General features: G+C 41.6%; 1 protein-coding gene across 1 annotated transcript in view; it reads left to right on the top strand.

Annotated features, from left to right (window-relative positions):
• LOC124995598 (cadherin-12-like) overlaps window positions 1-26521 on the top strand; it is a 97326-nt gene that overhangs the window by 16710 nt on the left and 54095 nt on the right. Inside the window, exon 2 of the mRNA XM_047568095.1 lies at window positions 17103-17538. Coding sequence (XP_047424051.1) covers window positions 17293-17538 — 246 coding nt within the window. The 5' untranslated portion in view covers window positions 17103-17292. The remainder of the gene's footprint in view (window positions 1-17102; window positions 17539-26521) is intronic.

Below are 26521 nucleotides of genomic sequence, written 5' to 3'. Positions count from 1 at the left end.
TTCTACACCATCGTCGCTGAAAACTCTGCATGCCCTGATAACAGTGTGACATGTCTTATAGCTTCGATCCATATTCATCTAAAATGACAGTAATCCAGCTCAGGGAATCTTTACATAAGGGGATGAGGTCAAGATCAATACTCCTAAACTATTCCTCATGTTGGAGGTCGTGACGGCCCTGAAATAGAATTTCAAACGTTCGATCCACGGCCAAACCTGTCAATAGTTGAGTCCTCAGACGCACAAGGTAATAAAACGGCGCGCTGAACCCACGCACACAATGGTTCTGCATAATAAATCTAAATGTTAATGTGCTGCTCTCTGTGTAAGGACTACAGTGGACTCCCTGCAGTTATAGTGCATCTTCGTCAGCATTTGCATTGACATAGGTAGGCCAACAACGCCAACACCCGTGGAGCTCCTTTGTCTTAAATCCACCAAAATGTGCACAGACTCAAACGCAATCGCACAACTACTCAATTTCTCTCTCTGCAGTCACAGTCGTCATATTTTTCAAATTGCCCTCTGTGTATTGGCGGTTCTGTGGTGAAGTAATTGTCCTCTCCTTATCCTCCCTTTGATGGCCGTCCATTTATTGTAGACTATTGAGTCCATTTGAGCCATTAAATAATTAAGCAGACCTTTCATCGTGATAAAACACTCTAAATGTGTCTTGGACTATGTTAGATGTGAGATTAGAAATTATTCAAATGTTTGGACAAACCCATATCTACCATATGAAAACACAACCTCTAAAGAGATGATTGAAATACTGTAAAATCCAGACTAATATGTTTGCGGTGAGACCGGGTTGTAAAACAATACATTTAAAGAGCTAATCCTTTAATTCATTGTTTCATGTCACTTTAATACTTATGGTAATTATTCTCATATCTTGTATAACTGTAAATAACTTTGACTGAGATCTTTAACTAAAATTTAGTGTACACTGATCAGGCATAACATTATGATTACCTTATCTTGCCTCCAAAATAGTCGGAGAACGGACATGGGTCTTCTGATTGCGTCCTGCGGTGTCTGGCGATATAATTTTGTAGTTAGTGGGGGGCCTTTGGGTCCGTTGAGTGGGGGTAACCTCTGTGGATCAGGATTGTTCCAGCGCATCCCACAGATGCGTAATCAGTTTGGGATCTAATGAATTTCGAGATCAGGTCGAGATCACCTTTTTCGTATTTTTTGAGTTCTTCCTAAACTGTTTTTGTGCATGTCTGTGTCAAGGTGCATTCTGCTGGCGACGACTGCTCCCATCAAGGAGTGTCATGGGATGCTATGGGGTAGGGGAGCCCGGTCTGGTCTAGGTCTGGTCTTGCCTGAGCAACATCCACACGAATGCCAGGTCCAAAAGTTTCATCAGAACCCTAACGCCAGACAATTCAAATTTCTACGCACACATTCAACAACAATCATCTAAACTGCCCCTAGCCAGTTCTTTTTGTTCCCACTGGTCACGCAGTGATAGCAGAATGTGACAAGGAGGCGGGCCGCAGTAATGATTTATTAGAAAAATAGTTCTGAGTCTGCTCACCATTACACCACCAAATGCCACAGTGTTAATTGAAACATTAAATTCTCCTTTACGTTCTGACAACAACGTTCAGGCTGCACAGTGTGTCAGCACAGGCGGTAAAACGTATAATTAGCTTCAAGTGAGAGAGCACTCACGCCTGCACTCATCAGTCTCTTATCAGGTGCATCTTCCAGCGCCCAGGGTGCTGGCATCACTCTGGTCTTTGTCCGTCCTGTTTTGAGGAAAAAATGTCAAGACGTATTGGGAGATCTCCTTTTGACAAAACTCACACGCTGTTTTTTAAGTGGGCATGGGACAGTGAAGTCTCTTTTATACCAGCTTTCTTTACGATCTACGACCAGTCTCAGGTTACGATCTGGCATTTTGTTCTGACCTGTGAACAAACTTCAGCACTTCCTGTCCACCACTGCATACTCCTTGACAGCTATAATTTACTGCCATGAACAGAAGAATCTGTAATAATTAGTATGGACTGTCCACCATTTCTAAATTGCGGAGTAACTTTGTGACCCAGAGGCAGACGCGTTTGCTTTCAGGTAACAGTTGCCCGGTGAAAGACAGTGGACAAACAAAATGATACAGATTCAGATATTACACAGCCGGCACATTTCCAAAAAATGATAAGAAAGGACCACAGCATGTCCCTTACCACGATGATTGACTACAACTGAGTGGCATTGCGGGAGCAGCAACGTGCTGAGGAAGATTATTGGTATCAGACCACCAACACATGGGTTTAAAAGTTATACAAGGACAGGCACGTTCGGCTCCGGTGCTATGGATGTATTTACAGTGTCGGGGAGGAGGACAGATAGGAGAAAGCAACTCACCACGTGTCACTCAGGACCATATCCATGCAGGGAAAATTGATGACTGGCCAAGAAGGAAGGCAGGAATGATGAAGCCTTTCATTGCCACCAATCCATTTCAGTGTACCTAGGACGTCTGTGGCATCACACTGAGTGTGTGCATAGTGTGTGTTTCCCATTCCCTCTGCCATGAAAATGACACCTTCAGAGAGGGGGAAACTCTGCAACACATCCCTTTAAGTCCACGTGAAAAACTGACAACATTCCCTTAGGGTTGCATTTAAAAATGTAAAAGGAGCGGATATTGAAAATTGATTTGATGAGATTAAATCAAAATCATGAAAGAGCATCATCACTCATCCATAAGTCGGCTTGTTAGAGATCTGGACAAATGGTATCACAATCTAACCGAGAGGATTTGTCACTTTTGTTCAATTAGTTACATATTTTCTTTCACAATACGTCAACACGATAAGCAGTCTTCACTGGAAGTTAAATTTCCGTGTAACAGAGGTAGGATAGGAGGGGTAGGTAGGCACATCTCAATTCGAGCGCACACGCTGTGCCAGAAGCATCATCCTGGTGGAAAAAAGGGACAGTCGGAATTTGCATTTAGATTACGCCGGTAATAGAAAAACCATGGTGATGAATCTTGTTTCGAAAAAAGAGACTAGTGCGGCTGTATTTTGAATAAAACTGTAAAGTTAAACACTCGGATACATTATGATGAATCCATTACACTCTGTTTCAAACAGGTTCAGACCGTCGTGGCTAAACAGCAGCAGTTAGGCCGCTTATTAATATGTGAAAACAAACATGTTGCATAAAAAAAAAAAAAGAGACAGATGCTGTCATGATGGCCCCCTGATTAACCCGATCGATGATCATCAACTCAGTGATTTATTCAGCAACGCCATCATTTCAAGTGTGCTGCAGCTCCTGTTAAATGTGCTTTTGGAGCTATGATAAAATACAACAAGGCTTTTGTTAATATTGACATAAACGCCACACAACTGTATGCATTTAAAATGGTTCAAGACACTATCTTAGGACCCCCCTACCTACTATATGTGTTCTACATTAAACTGGGCCTAGTGCCATTTATAAATATACATTATTATTATCATTTTGCATTCAATATTAAGCTATTCAAATAACACAGAGGTAAATTAATTTTGGTTTACTGTGACATCATAGGGTGTTTGAGGAGGAAAACTGTGGTGAAAGTTATGGTGGATATGTATATTTAGGAGTTTAATATAGAACACATATAGTAGGTAGGGGCTCCCTACTTAATCTCTCAATCACTTTGGTTTTCCTTGGCCTGAAGAATGTTGAAGACCCCGGGTCTAATCAACCAAAGATTTTGTGACCCCCTTACAGTGCCCCCTAGGGGTTGTGGGCCCCCTACTGAAGAGCCATAATCTACAGTCTTAAGGGCTCTGAATTTACATGAAACAAAAAAAAAAGAACATCAACACCCTCTTCCTTCAGTTCAGAGAACCATGTCTCTCTAAGTCACCATTTTACATGTAAGTAAGGCCAAAACTACAGGATAACCACTGTCTGCAACTTACAGTGAAAAGTGACTTTGCTCGATGACGCCATGGTTATATATATATATATATATATATATATATATATGTATTCCAGCGGTGAAGAGCAGCAGCTTGAAAATCACTCGGAATATGCTCTGAGCGCTTATCATGGAGTCTTAATTGGCTGTGCGTCAGTCCCTATTTCACGCTAATTCTGTTGTCTGACAACAGATACTGGCAAACATGTGAATGAGAAGAGCATTATCTGGAATTCAGCTGTATTGAATGAACAGAAGAAAAAAATGACATTATGTGTCGGCACAGAGAGCACGAGCAAAGAAATGCAAAGAGCTGGTACTGCCTCACTCATCCGTGCCCTCCAGTTTAACCCTTAAAAACAAAACAGAACAAAAATGCTTCATCAGTAGTTTTGAAGTCGGGCGTCTTCGCGTTTTCGAGTGCGGTGGCCGCCGCTAACATCGCCTTGGTTCATGTGGTATTTCCACAAGATTCTCCAGCTTATCTCTTCTCTGTAATACTTTTTTTTAAACGATGACGATAGGATACAGGATATGTTGTGTATTTTCAAAAAATCAATTCAAGAATTTTAGGAATCGCCTCTTGCAAATTAACATTGATCTGTTGTCGGGAGAGCTGAGGCCGGAAGGTGATGGTTAGGCAGAGTGCTGGCAATGTGTGATGGCCCTTTACATTAAAATGAACAGAATAAATGAATAAATAAATAAATTCACCTCTGTTGAGCGGATATAAATGGGGAAATTAGATCTAGAGACTCACTTTTGGAACCATTCATGGGACTACAGATTTTCTGCTCCGTAAATTGACACTTGCTTTTTCCATGTGTAATCCTTCACTTAAACTTCAGCAAGTTGGAAAAGCTGGAAAATATTGACCAATAACGCCTCAACCTTCACTCTCTGCTTACGATCTCTCCAAAAGGAAAAATAACACCATTGTTGTACAGTATAGCTGCACGAGCCATGGTTAATCCATTGTACTTCAGTCATTTCAGGAATTTGCCTCCCACCACATCAAAATGCTGATTTTCGTATTCATGAGCTCTGCATTGTTTGTCAATAGTGCACAGCAAAAGGGACTTAATTTGTTCTCAGTTCGCATCCGTCCTCCACTTCGAAAAAGTGACGGATCCGCTGCATCGGAGCCACTTAATTAAGCATCACCAGGCCTCGACACACACACACAAGCGCGCTCACTTTTTAGAGCTGTCTGGAATAATCAAATAATAAGGCGTTCGTCGGGTGACAATCCCGCGGCTGACTGTAGTCATTACCGCAGAAAGGAAAATGTAAACAAAAGGCACGAACAAAAGTGGGAGAATATATTCGGCGTGAACTTATTTTATACTTCCAAGTTGAGAGGAGTTTATTTTGGCGGCCCGCTGTGGGAGAGAGATGACTGCTTCGTCGTACCTGAGCAGGAGTTGGAGTTTGTGATTTCACCGTGCGTTCGGCTGACTGCGGAGATGAATAGCGCTGCTGGGGAATGTGGAGCGCATTCACACTTTGCTAAATACTCAAAATGACGCAGATGCATGCTTGCAAGATTTTTTTTTTTAATTTTTTGTTACGCAGTTAGCACGTGGAAAACGTGGAATTGTTCATGATCCACTATTGTTGATTGGAGCAGACGCGACTGCGTTCAAATATTCCACAAACCGGAGTGCAGCTGGCTCTTTTTCCGCTTCCATTAAACAGGAGTTCAGGAATCGTTTAGCCCGGTTCTCTCTCCCTCTCTCATACCTAATTTATTGCCATCTGCTCTGCCCGGGTATAAATCTGAACGCGGACTGACTTGCTCGCCCAAGCTTTATCTGTTAACATTTAGCACTGTCTAATTAAGCAAAAATGAGAAGCGCGCCGGCTGAAAAATGCCGCCGCCAGATAATGACAGTCATAACAGTTTGGGATATGTGTCTGTCACAGCAAGCAAATGCACTTATTAGATCAGAGACTAATTGGAAGGAGACAACAGCCGTAACGGGCAAACGCTGCTCAGCTGTGATTAAAGAGGCCGACTCGCACTATATCAGTTGTTTTTTTCTTCCCTTTTCTTTGTTAATAAAGTTCGGCAAACGACCAGTAAAGGTCACAAAAGGCAATAAATTTGTCAATTTAACACATCTACTGAAGGACTGAACAACATTTACAAGTACAGAATAAGTATTAGCCAATAAAGACAACACTAATTAGCTGCGCAGGAACCGCTACATAACACTGAATCAGCACCTCATTGGTAATGAAGGGATTTAAAGTGATGTAACACCAACAAGCAGGCAAAATTGAGCGAGTGAGGTTTTTCTTTTCGACTCCAAAATGATAGATTAACTGTAGATTATTTTTCCTGGTATTGCTCTGACGACTAACTGCATTCACCGCCTCTAATAGGTGGAATCAAGTAACAGCATTATGTCTGCTGAATAACAAGATTATATGATAGCTTGTAGGGAAAAAAACATTCCATTGCATATTTCCTGCCATCTAAAACGTGAAACCAAATTTGAGCAGATGTGAAAAGGTCGTAAAATAATGAATCCACCATCTACTACCCAGCAACAATGTTTATCAAAATTAGGTGAATGTGAAGGGTCTAATTTTTACTGGGTACTTGATGTTATGTGTTGCATTTTAGTATTGAATTACAGCATAGTGGGAGTTGTCTACAGGGGTTGAGAAGGGAACCCTTTATTTTATACATTTAGCATTTAAAATACGCTGACGTCAGCTAGCTAACATATGCTAACCAGCTAGCGTCTGCGTGGCATGTTTCATACTACCGATTTGTGACACGAGCTCAGAGAGTGAGCAAGTGTAAATGTAACTTGCCTTCCGTCCAGACTGAGAGAAGGAAGAAGTAGCACAGCACACAAGGCTTATTTTTCTTTTTATGTTATGGCTCTGACCTCTCGTCAAGGACAGGTAGTCAATGAGTGAAACGGTAAATGCAAGCATGCCCGAAGCTCTCGGCTAGGGACCTGGGTAGTAGGTCGATAGTAGGTCAGCTCGAGTTTGTTTTTAGCCTTGCATGGATCTCCATCCTCTCTGCATGCCTCCGCTTTCCCGCGCAGCAAATTGCCCCCACCGTCCATCGGAGCCAGGCCTGGGAGCCACAGCTTCACGTAGCTTATCCAGCAGATCATCATGCAAGCTGCTCGGTGGATGATTTATATGCTGCAGCAGTGTCTGACGAACGGCAGGCGCAAACACCAGTTGCCACCAGCGTCCACGTGCAGTAGAAATGACACAAGCTGAGAAATAATAATGACACGCCATGCTATGCATGCCATGCAGTGAGTCAACAGTTTCAACTTTTTTACACATAATCGTTACTTGCTACTTACTTTGCTCATATTGTTTAAAATATTTCAGCGTTTTGCAGTATTTCAGAAGTATGCGACCGAAACTACCCACCTGGAAACTGGAATCAATTTTATTTTAATATTATTATTTTTTTAATTTTTTTTTTCAACCCATATAAAAAATTGCGCTTTTAAAACTCCATCGAGCTTGGAAAATTATAGCGGTGAATGCTTCAGAAGGGGGAATTCAAGGGAACCAACATCTAAATGACGCCTAATGACTGAGCCTCGGAGTCATCAAGGGATTTACTCCATGACTGACTTTAATGCACTATATTTAAGAGACAAGTCGTCAGCCTCACAAAGTACGGGGGACTCTGCATTTATAAGGCATTAGGGGCAATAAAGGCAGCTCAGACTGTCTTTTTCGCAGGAATGTATGGTCCTCCCCCAAGAACTTTGTGAGCCTCACTTTTTAAATAACTCTCCGAAAAGTGGCTCGAGATTCGCGAACCAACCAAACAGGTCTGTAGTGGGACATTGATGCACATCTGCCTCATTTGCGGCAGAAAACTATTACACGATTTGACAGTCTACAGTGCTTACAGCGGCAACTTTGTTAAATTGTTCATTGTGTGGAATAAAGAATAACACTTTTCAAAGGAAGCTCCAGCATGCTGCTCTCACAATATAAAAGCGTTTATTTTTGCAAAAGGATTTTATATTGTTTACAACCTAATATCCCACAGTGCCGTTTACTCTTTTTGAAGAAGCACTTGTGAAAGGACAGCAGTTATAATAAAAACAAATCTATAATTCAGGTTTGATTAAATATGTGTCTTTGGGAACATAAACTATTTTATTGCTTTTTTCACATGTAGGAGAACGGGTGATTGACCACCTCGCTGACGTAGTCTACCTCATTATAATCTGACTCGCCCTCTATAAGGTTGTCTGTCAATACTAGGGATTGCCTTCAGCAAAATGTTATGGCACACTCTGTGACAAGGTTCAGTGTTCAGCCTCAGGATCTTTCTTTCCGAAGTTCAAACTGAACCAGCAGGGGCTGAAACACTATCTGAGTTTGCGGTGCATGCCCCATTGTAGCAGATTGCCCCTACTGTCAGTTTAGCTTCTGGGTTTGTATTCAAGCTGAGTACTGACAGGCCTACACAATCGCACCTTTTATTTTAATGTACATTTGTTCAGTTCAGATCAGAGAACAGCAGTAGCCATGACTCACACAACAGGAACCGGGCTTTAGTTTTGAACTGTTCCACTTTCAAGGGTACTTTTTCTTTGGCGACATTTCACATATGTGACATGTCACAAAGTTGCCCACATCATCTAAGAAGAAGTAAGAAAAATTTAAATCCTGATCTTGAGTGCATATCCCTTTTAATCATAACCTTTCACTGGAGCAATATGTGTTGCATCATAGATTTTGTGGGATAGGGATCCAGACGTGCTCACGCTGGGGAGAGTTGAGTCATTGTGGAGCTTCTTTATTGCCGCAGGCCAGTTTTGTCTCTACACCTAAGCCTTCCATAACTTCAGGGGGGAAAAGTTCAATTCCTAACAGAGAGGCAACCTTCATTCAGTAGGACACGCAGCTAATCTATTTTTCATAAGCACTGGATTATAGTCAAGGTGATATACCATCAGAGGGAGCATTCGCCGATATGAACCACCTAAGATGACACAACTTAACTCACGAAACGAAATATCCTTGATCTGTGATCATGTCTGCTTTCACCTTTATGACAGAACAATGGAAACACTTAATATAACCTCTGCTTACTAGAAGATTCATAAAGTGGACACAGGCTGTAAGTGATGGTGTGTCTCGGGATGGGCTTTGGTGTGTCTGTCTGAGACAAAAGCCAGGGCAGATTTTTATTCCCACTCCACCCCTGTGGCGTTGGAACCCTAAAAATTTCCAATGAAGCGTAGGCTGTGTAAAGATTGACCTTGACACAGGTACTCAAAAGTGAAACTAAAGCAAACAGAGCTTCCCCTAGTGGTTGGCTGCAGTATCGATCGCAGTGGAGTTACTAGATGGAACATGGGATAAACTTAAAACACTAAAAAACACATACATTTTTTCCAAGGATGGTTTCACTCATTTTAGGGATTTAATATAATACTTATAAATATTCAAGTTTCCATTTTTCTGATAAGTTGCACTTTAGTTATTTGACGCTATATAATCACCAAGCGTTGCCATGCCAACCGCTCCATATAGCAGCCCTGTAGGTTTGTGAGAGTTGGAAAAAATAAATAAAGCAGTACAGTGTATAATTCATCATTTCCTTGTATCTGGTGGAGGCAGAGCAGTGTGTAGCATTAATCCAACAAAAATGCGTGTGGACGGGTCATCGATATCGCGGCTCTGCGTGCCTCCACTCTTGGGCATATACAGTCCGTGGTACAGAGAGCCCTACTTGGACTAAATTAGTGCGAAAATGTCCAACATATAAGGTAATCACTACTTTTATCAGGGCTTCTGGAACCTCAAACGTCTCAAAAGCTGCTAGCATGGACCATTCGAGGCCACACACATCTAGTGTAGATAGCAGCGCTGCAGGTTGGCTTTTCCTTATTCCAATTAGATCCTCTTCTCTCATATAAGTTATGCTTCAAGAAAATACAAGGATGTGAAATGCTGAAACTCAGAGTCCCGACTTAAGAGAAGAGCAACTATAAATAGGTCATAGGCAGCCAACGTCATAGGGTCAAAAAAATTTGTTTACAGCCCAACACAACTGAAAAGCGTCTGCCTGGATTGTAGCAGTTGCCTGTGCACCAGTGGTGCTCCACAGTCGCCTTGGGGCAACAGGCCTGTTTTGTCTCATCTCAGTAGCTGCCTGTCTTTCAGTGCTCCAGAACAAGATCAGGCATCTCTCCTGACTCTGAATATTTGTACTTGTCAAAACTTCACATGTCAAGGGCATGACAAAAGGCAGCTGCTTTATCGGGGTATAGGGAACTTAAGGGAAAACAAATACTCATTGTTTGGGTTCATCCCTGTTCATGAGTGTGAATAGTGGTTTGCCAAGTCAGGTTTCTTCAATTTGATGATCAGCCCTCGATGCACCAACAGAAACATGGCAGCGGATTCATTAGAGACTTGAAGCGTGTCAGTTTAATAATTAAATGTAATAGCAAAGTTAAACGTTACTCTGCCCCTTCACTATTTTCTGTTAATTTTGAACAAACCATGTGTAAAGCGGAGCAGCAAGAGTCTGACATATTGAAATAAGAGCTACTCAATTTGGCACACATTGTTTTACAAGCTGCTTCAGCCAAATATGAAGGTCATGGTTAAAAGCTATTACGCGGATAAGCTAATTGAAAGTTTCAGTGGGAATATGGATGCTATCTCACTTTGTTGGAGTTATGAGACCCACGGAAAGAAGATTATGACTGTACAATAGCGTTAGAGTGGAGATCCTTGCGGCACACAAGATCTTCGGTTGAGAACAGTCGCCACCCCGCAGATTGCACTTTGACAACAAAGGTTCCTTTTGGACTGGCATGGAGTTCCTCACTGAGTTTAATTAAAGACAGCAGCTACGAGCAGCTGATTATGCATGGTGTTGTTCTGCCTGTCCAGGTGTCATGATATGAGCGATGAGACTTATTGGAAATGGTGCCCACAAATTCACATTTATGCAAATAAGCTGCAGCACTGCACAACCTGACTGTGGCAACATTGGCAGACCGAAGTGGACAATATGCAGCAGAATGCAATTAAATATAAACACATTTTGAACCGCTTTATTGCACTGGAGAGCAACTGTTAAACAAAAAAAAAAAGAAAGAAAAACAAAAAAAAAACAAAAAACGTCATGATCATGATGACAGCAGGCACAGAGCCGCGCACATTCCACACAGCAGCAGTCAGCTTCCCCCTACTTGGCAGTGTCACACATCCACCGTGCTGATACTGAAAACAACGGAGGCAGCGATGGCAAGTACCTAAAAAGTTCACAGCTTCCCCGTGCACCACGAAAACACCCTGCAAAGTCTCTTTCCAGTGAAGACTTCTTGGTTTTGCCGACGTAGCACTTCAGTAAGCATCAAAGCACATTTATCACAGAAATAGTGCTGGCAACTAGAGTGGTTGCCATTTGTCACTATTAAAGGAATGTGTTTTGGCCCACTGTCCTGGTGTTCTAATGAACTCAATGAAAGATAGAGGTATTCTTCAAGAGTCCAAAATCTATAGTTCAGAAGAAGCACTACTGGCATTTAATAGTGGTATCATCTCTTTTAAATCACCGGGGTTATTTATGGTTGCATCAGTTTGTTGGCAGCATATCTAATTCAAAGTGCTGCGCTGGTGGTCAAAACCAAGATGCATGCAGAGGGGGCGGATAAGTAGGAGACACTTGTCTTCATACGCTACTATCCTACAAGTGCTGAAGTGCAGAGTGAACTTTTTATTAATGACGTCTAATGGCTGGAAAATTGCACTCGGATAGATGGAACACCACTGGCACAGCAAGGGGCAACATTGTCTAAGAAAAAGAACAGCCTGCTTTGGCTGCCTGTAGCATTTCATGTCCGCCGCAAAATTTAACAACTACTCAGCCTTGGCGCAAGCTGAAAGCATCCTTTGGCTTTCCCCTAAATGTAACGCGCACGGGGATGTCGCACGAACGAGGGCACGTCATGCCAGCGTTTCCACTGTTAATGAATCCCATAAAAGAAAACATTGTTAAGGCGAGAGTGTTTCTTTTCCACACATCAACAACGGTGCTTTGCATCGAACAGCCCCTGTTATTTCAGGCACGAATAAAGCCCCTTCCAACGGAATGGCAAAAGCCAAATTGCATCGCAAATGAGGAAACGTATCCGAGTAACTAACCCAGCCATTTTATTCACTATTCATTACTTTGGTTGTGCTATAACCTACGCATGAGGTGTTCTTTGATAATTTAGCTCGACTGGCCAGCTGTGTTGTTACTCCCATTTTCATTACATGGCTTCCACCTACACTCCTCTCCTCCCACTCATTCCCTGAAGGCTTTCAATGATATTACCGTCTTCTTCTGCCTCAGCCGTTACAAAAACAATGTCCTCGCAGTGATTTCCCTTACTAACGCTTTCTCCCCACATCGCCCCGGCCTTGGCGCACATATTTCCTCATCAGTCAGGGCTATAGTTCAATTGAGGTTGCTATCTTAACCATTGTGGTGACAGTGCACAGAGAGAGAGAGGGGCCTTCTGCTGCAATTACACGCCGGAAACAATGTTATCTTTACTAGTATGCTCCAGGTCCTTTGGTGTACAGTATGTGCAGTCTAATGTATTTTGCCAGCCTTTTGTTTTTCCTTTTTCAATTTAATTGCATGGATTGGATTCATATTTTAATAGACTTCCTGCTCTACCTTGACACTAACCATTATGGAGAGCTGAATGACTCAACACTGTGGGGAAACATTTAAAATACATATTAGATGACAGTCACATTTTTTTAAAAAAAAAGGCAGACGTAGGAAAATGAAGTAATTGTGAAGGAACTATGAACTGAGGACCAGGCTTACTAATATTCTAGTGCAATTAAGTTATAATAACAACATTCGTTAAATGGTACTTCTTGGGGAACAATATGGCAAATGGAGACAATGAGGATATTCAGGGATTGCAAAGGATATCAACACAGAATTCATTTGGTTATATCTTCGAAATTTCTTCAATTTTCAAACTGAATTCATTCTGAACATACATTCAGAGATTGTGACTTTGAGAATGGACTTTGAGACCGGACATGGTCCTTCTGAGGGTGTCTGGCAACAGAATGTTGTTAGTGGGGGCCTTTGGGTGCTATGGGTTGAAGAGGATATTCTGTGGATCAGTCTGGTTCCAGCGCATCCCACAGATACTTGATTAGTTTGGTTTCTCGGGAATTTAGATCCCAGGTCAACACCTGTACATTGAGTTGTTTCTGACCTGTTTTTGTGTGCATGTACAGTATGTGTCAGGCTGTATCCTACTGGAGATGGCTGCTGCCATCGAGGAATGTCATTGCTATGGGGTGGGGGTGCCTGGTCTGCTCTATGTGGGGTACATGTCTAAGTACATCATCCAGATGAATGCCAGACACAAAAGTTTCCCAGTAGAACATTGCATTGTCACATGATAGTCAGTGTTGTTTACTTCACCTGTCAGTGGCCATTATGTTAAGCCTGATCGGAGTATATGCATCATAAAAACCTTTTTGATAAGTCAAAGTGGTTCTTCACTCTGTGGACTGTAAATATGCCGAAAATAAAAGAGAAGAACACATTTAATTCCCCCAATTATTGACAAATAACAACTAATTTAATGGAAAATATTACTAAGACAAAGTAAGACAACTCCTCACCTGAGAAAATCACACACAAACAATACACAACAGCTTATTTATTTTGGTCCATTGGACTTTGCACAAATGGCCATTGCCTAAGTTACAGGAAGCCATTAAAATTGTCACATTTAGGACACCACTGCATATTCAGTATGTCTAAGTGTAAAGTATAAATTGCACCACTGCAGGTCCAAAGTCACTTCTGGACTGGCAAACCAGGCGCCCATTGCAGAACTATTGCACAACTATAAGCTTCCATACACTCCTTTTCATATCCATGCACTCACCTGCACCTTCTCTCAGTTATGAAATGTATGATGTTTGATATAGTTTACTGAATTATAAGCATTTACATGTTTCTTCTTTACATATGAAATTGCATCCAGCTTTAAATTTCTCTCAGAATCATGAGTAGGCAGTTCCTGAACGTGTCCTGCGTCTCCGAATGATAAAGCCAGTTCTCAATGCACAACACTACAGTTGTCCAAATAGGAAATACAACAGTATCTGCCGACTTACCCATCAGGAAATGAAAGTGCATGCAAAACAACAACTTGATCCAGATGACTAATTTCTCCCCTCCATTCCAGAAGTCAATGCCTACTTATTTCCTTGCCATGTTTATGGCGGTCTTGACGACTAATAACTTTCTGTGGGAGTTTCTTGTGGGTGGTAATCTGCAGCAGCAGATCGGCTAGCCATATGTTCTTTGATTATTGAAGGTGATGTGTGAGAACACTGTCAGCCTACTGCGTTGTGTTATCTGAAGTAGACAACCCGGGTCAAGGCTCGCAACCGAAGCCTGACATATGCTAATGAACTCATCTCATAAAATATGCATCAGGCCCTCCCCAGACCGTACAGTGGCAGAGGCGTGATTTTGCAGGAATTACGGGAACAGTCATTTTCCATTATGTCGATGCTAAATGAGGAGTGACCTGCGCGAGAGGCATGTCTGACCCATGTCAAGGCAGTTCCTGCCAATTTTGTACTGAGAACTTTGCAGATCAGTTTTGACTTTTAAGATACTGCCGTGACAGTGAGAATAAATGGATCTGGGAGCACACCATAACCTTGCTGAAGCAATCTTTCTGTGAAGCCCGTGTTCCAAGTCTGTACAATTAATCAAAGACAATGGTGTCAATGAGGGCTCCGGTTATGAAATTAGAGGCACACTGTCTTCCACTGCTGTCCAGTGCTGTAAGTGCATTAGGAGGGAGAGACAAACAATAAACCAGGTGTGGAAACCATTAGCTCCATTCTTCACTCCAATCATTTGGAGGTCCCTCTCTCTTGTTTTCAGCACAATTAATGGTCTTGTAACAAGGCCAGAGCTGTGTTGATATGGTAGTCAAGATTGTAAACAATATGTGAAGAGAGTGGCACGCTCATTTGGTCAATAATGAATGAAGTTGAACAAATTAGGCAGGTACTGTAATGTTTCATTCGTTTCTAATGGGTTGTTTGTCCAATTACTGGCAGGGTGTCTTAATGAAAGTTAGCCTGACATCAGTAAATAATGTAATTAACATACTTATCTTGTGGTTTCAAAGTCATAATTATTGATGTATTTCCACATGCAAATGGGTCATACACAAGGTGATGATGCTATATGCACTTAGGTACACATAAACATGGGTGAGCTATGAAGACGGAAAAGCCAAGCAATTGTTTGGGGACCCATGAAAAAAAATTACATTTCAGTATACTGTGCAATGCCAGTAAAGCCCATTTAACCTACAAAGGCCCTACAGTGCATCAACAGTACTTGTATAGAGTATTGTCGTGTAGATGAACCTTGTACGCACACGTACATCTTTGCCAGGGGCCTCTCAGAACCTCAGAACCTAGGGTTGCCACACAGTCTTTGTCCATTTCAATAATGAAGGACAAATTGTGTAAGGTCTGTATAAAAGGCTGGGAGATCATTCAAATTATTCATAAATAATAGATGGTATAAGATCTGTTGTAAAACGAGCCTTTGAAATGCTATTTCTTTTACACTATGAATGCGTTTTACTCTGTCATACATAATCAGACTCAACGCTGTGATAGAATAATGTTGTAACGTGCTGCACTCCGGCGATGCTTAGAGCGCAAACTATTGAATTGTGTGTCCAAACCATAGTGGAAATATTCAATTACGTGTCTGTGGGCTGGATCAAATATTGGTTATTCTCTGTATGAGGTGCCACTTTCAAAGAATGCACGTCTATCAAATGACATGCTACGGCAATAGAGTCCATCTCCAGTGGCCACTCGCTGTCAAATTGTGCTCCTCGCCAGAGTGATGCCTGAGAGAAGGGAAGGCATCTTAAAGAAATCACTGTGAACTTGCTGCTTTGCTTTGACATTTCACACACTACACATGTCAGTGGGATATATGAACTGCCAGCGCATCATGCTTTACAGTCAGATGATTGCCTTCAATGGGACGGTTGCAGGTTTTTGTCAGTTTTCTTCTTTACTAAGGGTTAATTGCAATTCTCAGGATCGTTCTGATAGGTTTGATCAAAAGACAAAATTTGTGAAGTAAACCATGAAGCTCACCGGCACCCTCTTATTAAAGTGTCATTAATTAATACATGACTTTCAACTTCTATGGGTAATCAAGGAACTGCCAAGACTGTGGCACAGTGTGCGGTGGCCTGTAATTGACAGCAAAAATAAAGTCACAATTTTCACTACAGAGATAAGTAATCTAACTAATTAGAGCACGCATCCATGGGAACCGCTTGGTGTTGAGGTAATCCATCACCAGGCAAATAATTACTACACTTATTTTCATGCTTGAGAACTAAAGTACTATCATTTATCATTTCAGCAGTTAAAACCAAAGCAGGTGGGGAGGTGGTGGAAAACAATGCAGGTCACAAAGTGGCTGCAGAGCAAGATATTATACCTACTATGATCTGGGATGGGTACCATTCATATCTGAACCAAAACTGCCACCTGGAATTAAAACACAATGGTACATTCCTTTGCTACTTTAATCTTTCTGTAAACAATACTGTAAAAATAAAGAATCAAAACTACGGATTTTCTAAAATATGAGTTGATATCGTTTTGCTTGCTTTGCAGTGCTTGTATACTGTAATATTTGCGCTTAAATCGCCATTAGCCATTTTTTTGATCTCGGTGGAGTTCAAGCTATCAAATACGGCACACTCATCAAATTTTATAATATATTTTCTGTGTTTGACCAGGTGCTTCGTCCAGTTAGCATATATTGCGTTGGCTTGCTATTGCAGCAATCAATGTCTGCATCAAGTGCATCAACACTGATTACTTTCTCCATCTCACAGATATGTTCTCAGATACTCGCTTTCGTAGCATCAACTTAATTAGGATGGCAACCTTAAAAGTACAGAATTGGATATGATCACAGTTGCTCCGAGATGAAAACGGCCTCTGATCAAAATGATATTGCAAATGTACTATAGGTTTAGGTACTGCAGGCAATAGGGATTCAGAACAAATCATTCTAACTACGCTTTTGTGTTTTTTCCCTCAGGTGATGAGCTCCATGACTCTTTGACTGGATATCCTGACAGACCCAGGAAATCTCCTTTTTGGGTTTATCACACCCAGCACAGCCCCAGACCACACCCGTTCCCCCATACGCTCTGTCTCAAATCATTTCACTGTGGCTCAGTTCTCGTCACTGGACTTTAACTTGGGGACCTGAACCTCACAGATCGCCAATGCTAACAAGGAACTGCCTGCTGCTGTTCCTGTGGATTCTTGTCAACGAGGGTTCAGCCTCTTCTTTACGTCCGCCTTCGCAGCCACTGGGACGGAGCCGGGCGGGGAGGGAGCGCGCCAGGAGCTTGGTGGGCCCGATGAAGAATGGGGCAGCAGGATTTCAGCGGGTCAAAAGGGGCTGGGTGTGGAACCAGTTCTTTGTTCTGGAGGAGTACATGGGGTCAGACCCACAGTATGTGGGCAAGGTAAAAAGACTTTCTTTTTTTTTTTTTGCAGTTATTTATGGTGCAGCAGAAGTCATAAATCACATTGTAAGGAGCTTGGGAGAAATTGAATTGGTGGTAAATGGAGGGAGCAATAGAACGTGAGGGAGATAAAATGGGAGAAAGGGGAAAGTACAGAACACTAATGCGGACTAACCTTAAAATTGAACAATCTTTTCGGTAAGGCAGTCCTTTACACCAAAATACTCTTAATCAAAACAACAATTTACATAAAACTTGTGCATGCAATTACATTTAAAAGTTGCCCATTGTCATTTTGTACCTATAGCCTGAGCACCTTAATAATGTTATTGTAAAACTGTCTTAAATTAATTTGCATAAGACATAAACAGTGCTGGGCATGGGGGGAAAAAAATATGTACATGCTAGTGGAAATGTACGACATTTCTATGTTAGCGAAGGCTGGAACTCATGACACTGAAGTGGTGGGTAAATCGATGGTGTGGTGGAAATAAATTTGAATTACAGTCCTTGTAAAGCTGTCAGGACATCATAGTTATGAGCTAGGGAAGATGCTGACAGCAATAAAAAGACAGGAGAGTCCCAACAGCTCAAACTAAATCCAGAGATATATATACACATACACACACATAATATCAGACTCTTTTTTGTCCCCCATCAAACCTTGACCATGTCTCTTTTTAGTATAGAATATTTTATCCACTGCAGTGGCTCGAGACATTCGTAAGCAAACTCTGTGGGGCTTTAAGGCTAAAGTTGTAATTTGGCACTCCTAGCTTACATAGGATAATGGTAAGACTGACTTATCTGCCCCAGTGACTCTGCAATCAGCCCTGACATGCCATGCTGTTTGTGGAAGTCTCTGAGGCTCAAGCAGGAGGAGGGAGGCTGCTGTCTGCTGCACTTGTAAGTCACTTAATCCTGGGCTGCTGCACTGCTTCAAAATAATTGACAGACACTCCAACATATGAAAAGCGTTCGGAGATGCTTGGACTTTGTCGAGACCCTCTTAAGGGACAAGATTTTGCTCCTTAATGACTGTAGCTGCAACATGATCAAAAGTTAAAAGGGATCATGCCTGGGGGCTGTGAGGACAGGGTGTGGGTGACACATATTCTCCAAGTGCCATCACAGAGGCCTCAGCTAAGAGTTTTGTTTCCGAGGCTCATATATGGGTCTTAATGAGTGGTGAGCCTGTTTGCTCTTACGATACATCAACGCCTTATTGTGGTAATGTATTCGCTCCAGAGTGTAAACACGAATTCCATTCACTGACCTGCAGAGCGCTTGGGCTATAGTGGCTCATGAGACAGTTACTTTCTCCTGAGTGGCAGAAGTGCCCTTCTGGACCAATTGAAGGAGTAATTATCTGACAGCAGCCTCTAAAGAGAGGCAATAGAGCCAAAGAGTGAAAAAAAAAATATGGAGATGGCAGATGTGGGACCTTTTTTTTTTTTTTTTTGCTAAGCTGGATTAAAAACATTAGCCGTGACACATGTGAATCATTAGGTGTGTCAAAAACTCACATCTGCGGCCCAAATACATACATACGTCAGAGCTTCCCATGCCACCTTAATACTATGGCAGCCCACCAGGGTCTTATTTATTCCACACTGGTCTCACAATGAATTGGAAATACTTGTTTTTCCTATTGCTCCCCCGAGACGCCAACACTTAGACACAAAGGCCGCTAACCGGCTCTGTGCGGAGAAAATGGCAGAGACGACTCAGGTGACATGTGAAGCCATTTGTGTAGTTCACACCAATAACTGATGCTACCGCCACTTTTTAAGACCTGTTGTTATCTGTTCTTTAAAAAGAGTTGGTCAAAACCTGAAGGCAGCAATTCCAGACGAAATGTGTAATAACTTACCTTTACAAGTGCTAGCTAGCTAGCAGATTGCAAGTCAGCGGTTTACTAGATTTATTCTTTGCTACTTTGTCTAATCTTTCATACATTTGCCCATAGAATACCATGTCTCAACAACAACTTACATTTAGTATTCATGCAAATGAACCGATCAACTGTACTAAAAATATAAATTTAATAGTTGGGATGGCGTCACAATAATGGCTTTTTATGAAGACAGCAGACACATTTTCACCCCATGTATTATGCACCTCCATTCTCCTCTGCCTCCATGCAGTGTATGTCTTTCTGCTTAATACAAAAAGACAATAAAGTAGTTTTTGTTTGCTTATAGGTCACCCTTATCACGGTAATTAACAAACTGTAATATCTGTGTAGCTGCTTGAAATGTGAATAACTCATTTAATCATCAATCACCTAAGACACATACATTTATGCTTACAATCAAACAGCATTGTGCTTCTATTTAACAGTTAAACAAACGCTGACGATTCAAATCATCAGTCATTTAGCTCCTATAGCCAAATCACAGCTCACTTATTTTTGCTTCACACACACACTCACACACACACACACACACACACACACACACACGCACACACACACACAGAGCAATACAGGATAACTGCAAGAACAAGTCGGGGAGACTGAACTGGCTTCAGGGTCGCTGGAGAAGCAAGCCAATTTGTCCGGAAAATCCAAAACTCTGCAAATACACGGCTTATTATCCCACCAGTTCTTCAGCTTTCCTGCTATTACCAGCATCCTGCTAACCTTGTTATCATTTAGTGTAACGACTTTGGGCAACATCTCTTTATTTATTCTTTTTTTTTTGTAAAGAAGCTGAAGACATTTCCATATTAAAAAGACAAGAAAATGGAAATAGAGTCACCACCGTGACAGTTAATCAGGTGTAAAGGTGAAACAGTTGGCTGTTATCCGGTTGTAATTTCAAAGTCATGATGGCTGCAAGATTTGAGGTCTCTGGATCAACGTTTAAAAAGATACATAAAAAAAAGGTTTCAATCTTTTGGGTTGGTTTCTATTTTGCCTCACAGAGCAATTAAACCGAGAAAAGTATCTAATATCTGTAATACTTGCAATGTTTTCACCAAAACCTGACCTTGTCAGCAATAATAAAAACCTATCCCAAGAACGTAGCATTAAATGCATCACTGCCAACTCTAATTGCGACGGCAAAGTCTCTACTAATTAGTGCTGGCCATTAAAACCATAATTCACACTACTAACAAGATGTGGTAATTTTGTCAGCCCTGACAGCATACACAATGCAAGACAAGCACTGGAGGAGGAGATGGGCCGGCCGCTGATGATGGAGCACAGTCAGTACTGGTGTTACGGGTCAACTCGTCTGCCTATTAACTAGCGACTTTCGCCTGAATGCACCAGCGGTTGTTTGTGGAAGAGGCAGATGTTTCAGAACAGCGAGATAACATGTGGTTGTCCTTGGGAACGCTTTACTGCCTTCTTTTTTATTAAAATGTCACAACATCTGAGTCTCGGAGACTTCACTGAGTCTATATCAAGCACATAAACAGAATTCATAAGACGTAACGACACGGGTACCAGTTCATTTCACCACTCAACTCCAGTGCGTATCCTAGTTTTAAAGGCACCTGTCTCGCATAAACAAATAAATCACTCTGAGCGTCCCACTTCTTCGAAAGTGGACACAATTTCAATAGCATATTTTTATCCCAAATTCAGCACCTCGCACAACAAACCCAGTTTGGGATGTCTGTACAGTAGAGGGTTGACATACATACAAAGACGCCTCTGCAGTAAATGTATCAGTCAGTGTATCCGTTCAACCAATCTAGCTCTAATTTATTGCAGTTTCAGTGGTGTGAACTGAGGTTACTGTTACTCAGCCGTGACGCACCAGGCAAAAAGTCAGTGTTTGGGCAAATGCGAGTGTCTGGCCCCAGTTTTGGCGGCGTGTCGTGCACAGTTGGCGCTAGTTCAGACACCACTGGCAGCTTTTTCGACGGCACGTTGAATCAGCAGTTGAACGAGTCACTCAGGACGACCTCTTTGATTGGCTGATGAACCTTACGAAACGGTGCATGTCATCAGAACAGTAAAATTTGCAAAGATTATTACATCAAGTTGGTATTTCTTAGTTCTTGTTTGCATACCAGGTAATGTTGTGTCTTCCTCCGTTAGAAAGACAAATGCAGACAACTACTGACTACTGGTATATAAAGGCACACTGGCCATCTGTTGTAGTCTCTGCTGTGTGTTAAAGTGCAAACCTTTGGTCCGAACACAGACGACATGAGGTGGCTTCAAAATCTAGCTTTGTTGGTTTGGTGTATCCTGGCCTTTATTGGAGGCTATATGACTACTACTGACAACCAATTTCATTTGCTGATTAGATACATTTAAGAGTTAAACCCATTTAAGTCCTAGTTAGGGCCTTTCCAGATTTACAACCTGGTGCAGGAGTTGAGGTAAATATTAGTATAGTGCAACAAATTGTATTAAACAGCAGCAGGAAACAAACACAGTAAAGAAAGCAGTATTCACTTGGTCTGGTCTATTTTGGAGTAATGAGTGCAAGCAAAGCAACATTTCTTTCCTTCTACGACACAAGTAGAAAGATGTGCAATGTTTGCAGTTCCACTTTAGGAAATAAACAAAGGGAATTAATTCTTACTCAAGTTTTTATTACCATTTATTGCATGCAAGCTAATTTGAGAACTGTGGGGGAAAAAAAGTCCAATAATATATTCATATTGTTTCTAATCTTAATATTCATGTCAGAATTAATACAGATTCTCGCTGGAAATGCCTTATGGTTGGTGAAGTTGAGGTGGCAGACCTGAAGGGTCGTGAAGTGAATATTCGAAATGCTGCGGTCACCACTCGGAGCTCCTGCTCGCACAACTTAATTAATTATCCCCATTGCTCCCTGAGGTGCAAATAAGGTCACGTCAAGATCCACTGTTGTCTTTCGCACTAACTAGTCCCCTCTGCCAGCACTGATATGAGAACAAATGCTCTTCTCTCCCGCTCAGGGCCAGCAAGAACAGTATTTAGGAAAGCCATTTTTCCCACACAATACAGTCACAATTTCTCAAGAGTCACTCCGTCAGTAAGAAACCTCTGTGGAAGATGCAGACTATTGATTCAAAGTAAATCAAATTTCCTTTTCAAATAGCACAATGAAGGTATTATCGCCACATTTGACTCACACTGTATATAAATAAAAAGCCGCCTGGCAAGGACATTAAGAAAAAAAAGGAAAAGAGGCTGCTCTTCTGAGTGAAAAGAAATGAAACTCCCAAGCTCCAATGACATTAAGAAAACCCAAAAAAAAAGCAATATTCCCACTGTGGTTTAAAAATATGAAAACACATTTTGTGCCAATTACAACACATTACAAGCCACTTTACATTCCATAAAGCTATCACTATTTGAAAGTCATTCATTTGTGTGCTTAACGTTCAGCGTTTTAATTCACCTCTTGGTAAATTAACTTTTCCTGGTGTCTAATTGTCCACTAATGATTAAGCGGCCAGTAAAGTTACACTGGCCGCTTAATCATTAGCGGCCAGTTCACCGCCACCGTGTTTAAATTCTCTGGAATGTGAAATAAAATGCTGCGAACAAGGCTAAAAGAAACCCCGCAAGCCAACACTGGACAGCTAGACAATTACATGGAACAGTATAAAGTGAAGCTGTTCCACTGTCTACTTTTCACAACCAGTCAATTCATGCTGTTATTCAATTCAGTTTGCATAAGGCAAACTAACTCCACAGTTGGGCCTTATAGTCTAAGTCTGACTACACAGGGCTAATTATCTCCAGAAGGTACACCATTTACAGAGGCAGACTTTGGTGCTCCTATCATCTTCCCACTGTCAACAACGTACAACTTTTTGATCTGATGTACGACATAGATCCCAAAGGCTTTCTTACATCTAATGTTATACCTATTTTGAAAGCATCCAAGACACCCATGCACATGTGCTCTATCAAATGAGGTGTAGGTTCCCTATTTTCCCATAACAACAATGTGTAAAAACAGTCATTACTGGCTTTCACACACACTAAATGACTCAAGAACAACCATACGACCTTTAGATCTCTCATCCTACCACTAAACAGAATATAGCCACTTTGCTTTTCTTTTTAATATAAAATAAATGGCTAGGAAGGAACTCAAGCACTTGCTCACACACTTATAAATTTGAATCCCATAAGCTGTGGCACTATTGATAGAGGTAATGATAGTGATGAAAACCATAACCATCTCTGCACTTAATTCAAGAAATTTTAGAGATTCTCCTCATGAGAATGACATTATTGCAGTTCAGCAAGTAAAGCTCAGAGGTTTTAAGGGGGTTAATGTAACAACCCTCAGCACTCACAATTAGATAATGCTGAAGCCTTTCCTGTGCTCAGCAGTGATTATCTCCAAAAAAAAAACAGAAAACTGCCATTAAGTGCACGGTGGTATATCTAGCCAAGCTGATTCCTCTCACTCTGTATTAAACTCTGCAGTGAGTTCCACAACTATTTTCCATAATGTGTTCTCACGTCGTTGATTCCGATTTTCTCTCTTTTTGAACATAATGGTCGCAAAATGAGATGTTATTTCCAAAGAATTATAATAAAGTGAAGCTTCACAAGCCCCTTGGAGGAACTGCACGGGCCACTTCGAAGAAAGAAATATGATTATCGCTTCCTATCAACTGAGGTGTAAGGAAAACCAATACATCGCTTAGGCTTGTCAACCTGATCTGTAATTTTCTGACGGGATGTGATTCTGTATGGACAACATAGCACCGCTGCCTGCATTGTGTGACAGTACAATACCAAAAAAGGCTCCAGTCTATGAGTTAAAGTACATTGAGGATGGTATACGGAGGGCCCCATTCAGAAATAAGCTGGCTTCTAAATTTTCATGAACCTTAAAAACATCAGAAAGACTGCTGTGTTAACACTAAAGAGAACCGTGATTTGTTTTTGTGTAAGTCATGGAAACATGACAGCAAAGCAGTGTGCAAGATGCTCTCAAAGGGTATTAAACAAATTATACACTTGGCAAGAAAATTCCAATGGGGAATATTTCCATACAAAAAAACTCTGCAGCTATTAAGTTCAGAAAGCGAATATGTAAACCACAAAGGCACACGCACTGAAGGAAGAAAAAGACAATCAATTAAGGGTTAAGTTGCACCGGGAACCGACAAAAAGCAAGGAAGAAAAAGTCTCTGAGTACCCTTCATTGCAATACAGAGCATGCAATGGCATGCACCGATGTCCCGTCTCTCACACTTGCAGACAAAAGGTCACCAATTTACATATAAGTCAATAAGCCACTTTTGCTGGAAAGGGCAGCCCAGTTTCTCCTACAACTTGTTTATTCCCTTGCTTCCTGCCTGACAAGGAATGGCCATCCTTCTTTTTATCGATGGCTCTACCTCCCAGTCCCACCCCACACCTGGCTGAGATTTATTGCTGATGGGGAGCCCGCAATTTAATCTTCCAATGAGGACCTGTAAGAAGGACATAAAAACCTTTTCAACAAGACTTAAACACCGGGCCCGACAAAGACGGATTCCATCAGCTGACCGGACGAAATTTACAAGCCTTCCCAGCGCGTTCCACATTGTCAAGTATGATTCAGGTTAAATGCGCCGGAATTCCTCGTATGGACGCATCCACCTTGTTTACATGCTACAATGATGTCAGCTACACTTCAGTGGGACTGACTGCAGGATGTGGCGGCATTCAATTAACTCCGAACCCAACATCAGAGGCATCATAGCTTGATTGTTCTGCAGTGAATTACGCTCAGTGACCTGCGGTTAAGTACAGGTGCAACACGCACTATTCTTTCTTGACCGAGCAATGGTCCAAACGGCAATCCTGTTGGTTTATCAACAATCATGCAGTGACTAATTGCCTGATACTACAAACACTGATGATTAAGGCACACAATGACTCTAGATTCTAGGATTTTATAATTTCGAAAAAATATATGCAACAGCTCCTAAATGTACCTAAAAAAACGTTGCCTATAATTCACTGTCACATACAAAGTAATTTGAAAGGATCGCCCTCCTGAAGTTTATGCATGAAGTGCAGTGGTGATCCAGCTGCTCGTTAGAACATATTAAGAGGTTGAGAGCATTTACAATGGTAATGTGCGCCGATGATGAATGTTGTGGGAAATTTGGCGTAGAACAGCTGAAATAAAAGCTAATGACGCCATTCATCTGTCCTGCCAACGTCATATTTTTCACATATTTCCTCCTCGTGGGTAATGGACTTTTCTCCTGAATTGCCGGGATCATACTTCCAAATGGTGCGCTAATGTCCCAATCGGTATCACTTATGGCAACGGTCAAAATTTTACATTTGTCCGTTGACACTGATGGGCAATAGTGTTGTGATTCTGGGCGGAAAATTGCATTCTGTATGTTGTATCAATATCACTACGTTGCTTAATCAAGTGTGATATAGGAAAAGGGAATCAAACCTTAGCTGTGGGCTCCGAGATCAATAACAATCATGTGCATCAATGTGATAAGTCACAATCTGTCGTGCATCATTATGCGTGCTTTAAAGTAATGTATCATGAAGCTGCTGCTTATCGCATATCATTACTTCTCAGATTGTTGACCTACAGGTACCATTTACATCAACAGTACCGCTCATCAACTTCTTTCTGTTGTCATACAGTCAAGCCTTTGTCTGTTGGTCTCTCATTCTCTTTCTCACACACACACACATTCTGGGGTTGCATGTCTAACAGTAGGCCATCATGTCTGTATGTCTGCATTTTTTTCCCCCTCCATCCTTATTACCTAACTGAGGCATGACACAACCCTGATAGGTAGCTCGAAGCTGTCGGCAGCAAAGAAATGGCTCGCGAGCCAATATCGATCAGCTCTAATAAGCTTGCGGTATTTGACAGCGTTGTTTTTTTTTTTTCCCCCTCCCCATCAGCTGCCCACCACCACACCAACTACCTGCGGAAACTTATCATGCCGCCAGCGACCATGGTATAGTGCAATGTGGCAAGTGAACTTCAACATGCCAACGTACTGCCACTATGTCGTCATGTTACTGAGCTGG

The sequence above is a fragment of the Mugil cephalus genome, chromosome 18 (genome assembly GCF_022458985.1).
Source record: "Mugil cephalus isolate CIBA_MC_2020 chromosome 18, CIBA_Mcephalus_1.1, whole genome shotgun sequence".
In the NCBI taxonomy this organism is placed as follows: domain Eukaryota; kingdom Metazoa; phylum Chordata; class Actinopteri; order Mugiliformes; family Mugilidae; genus Mugil; species Mugil cephalus.
Note: the sequence above shows the minus strand (reverse complement) of the source record. Positions and strands in the feature narration are given on the sequence as shown.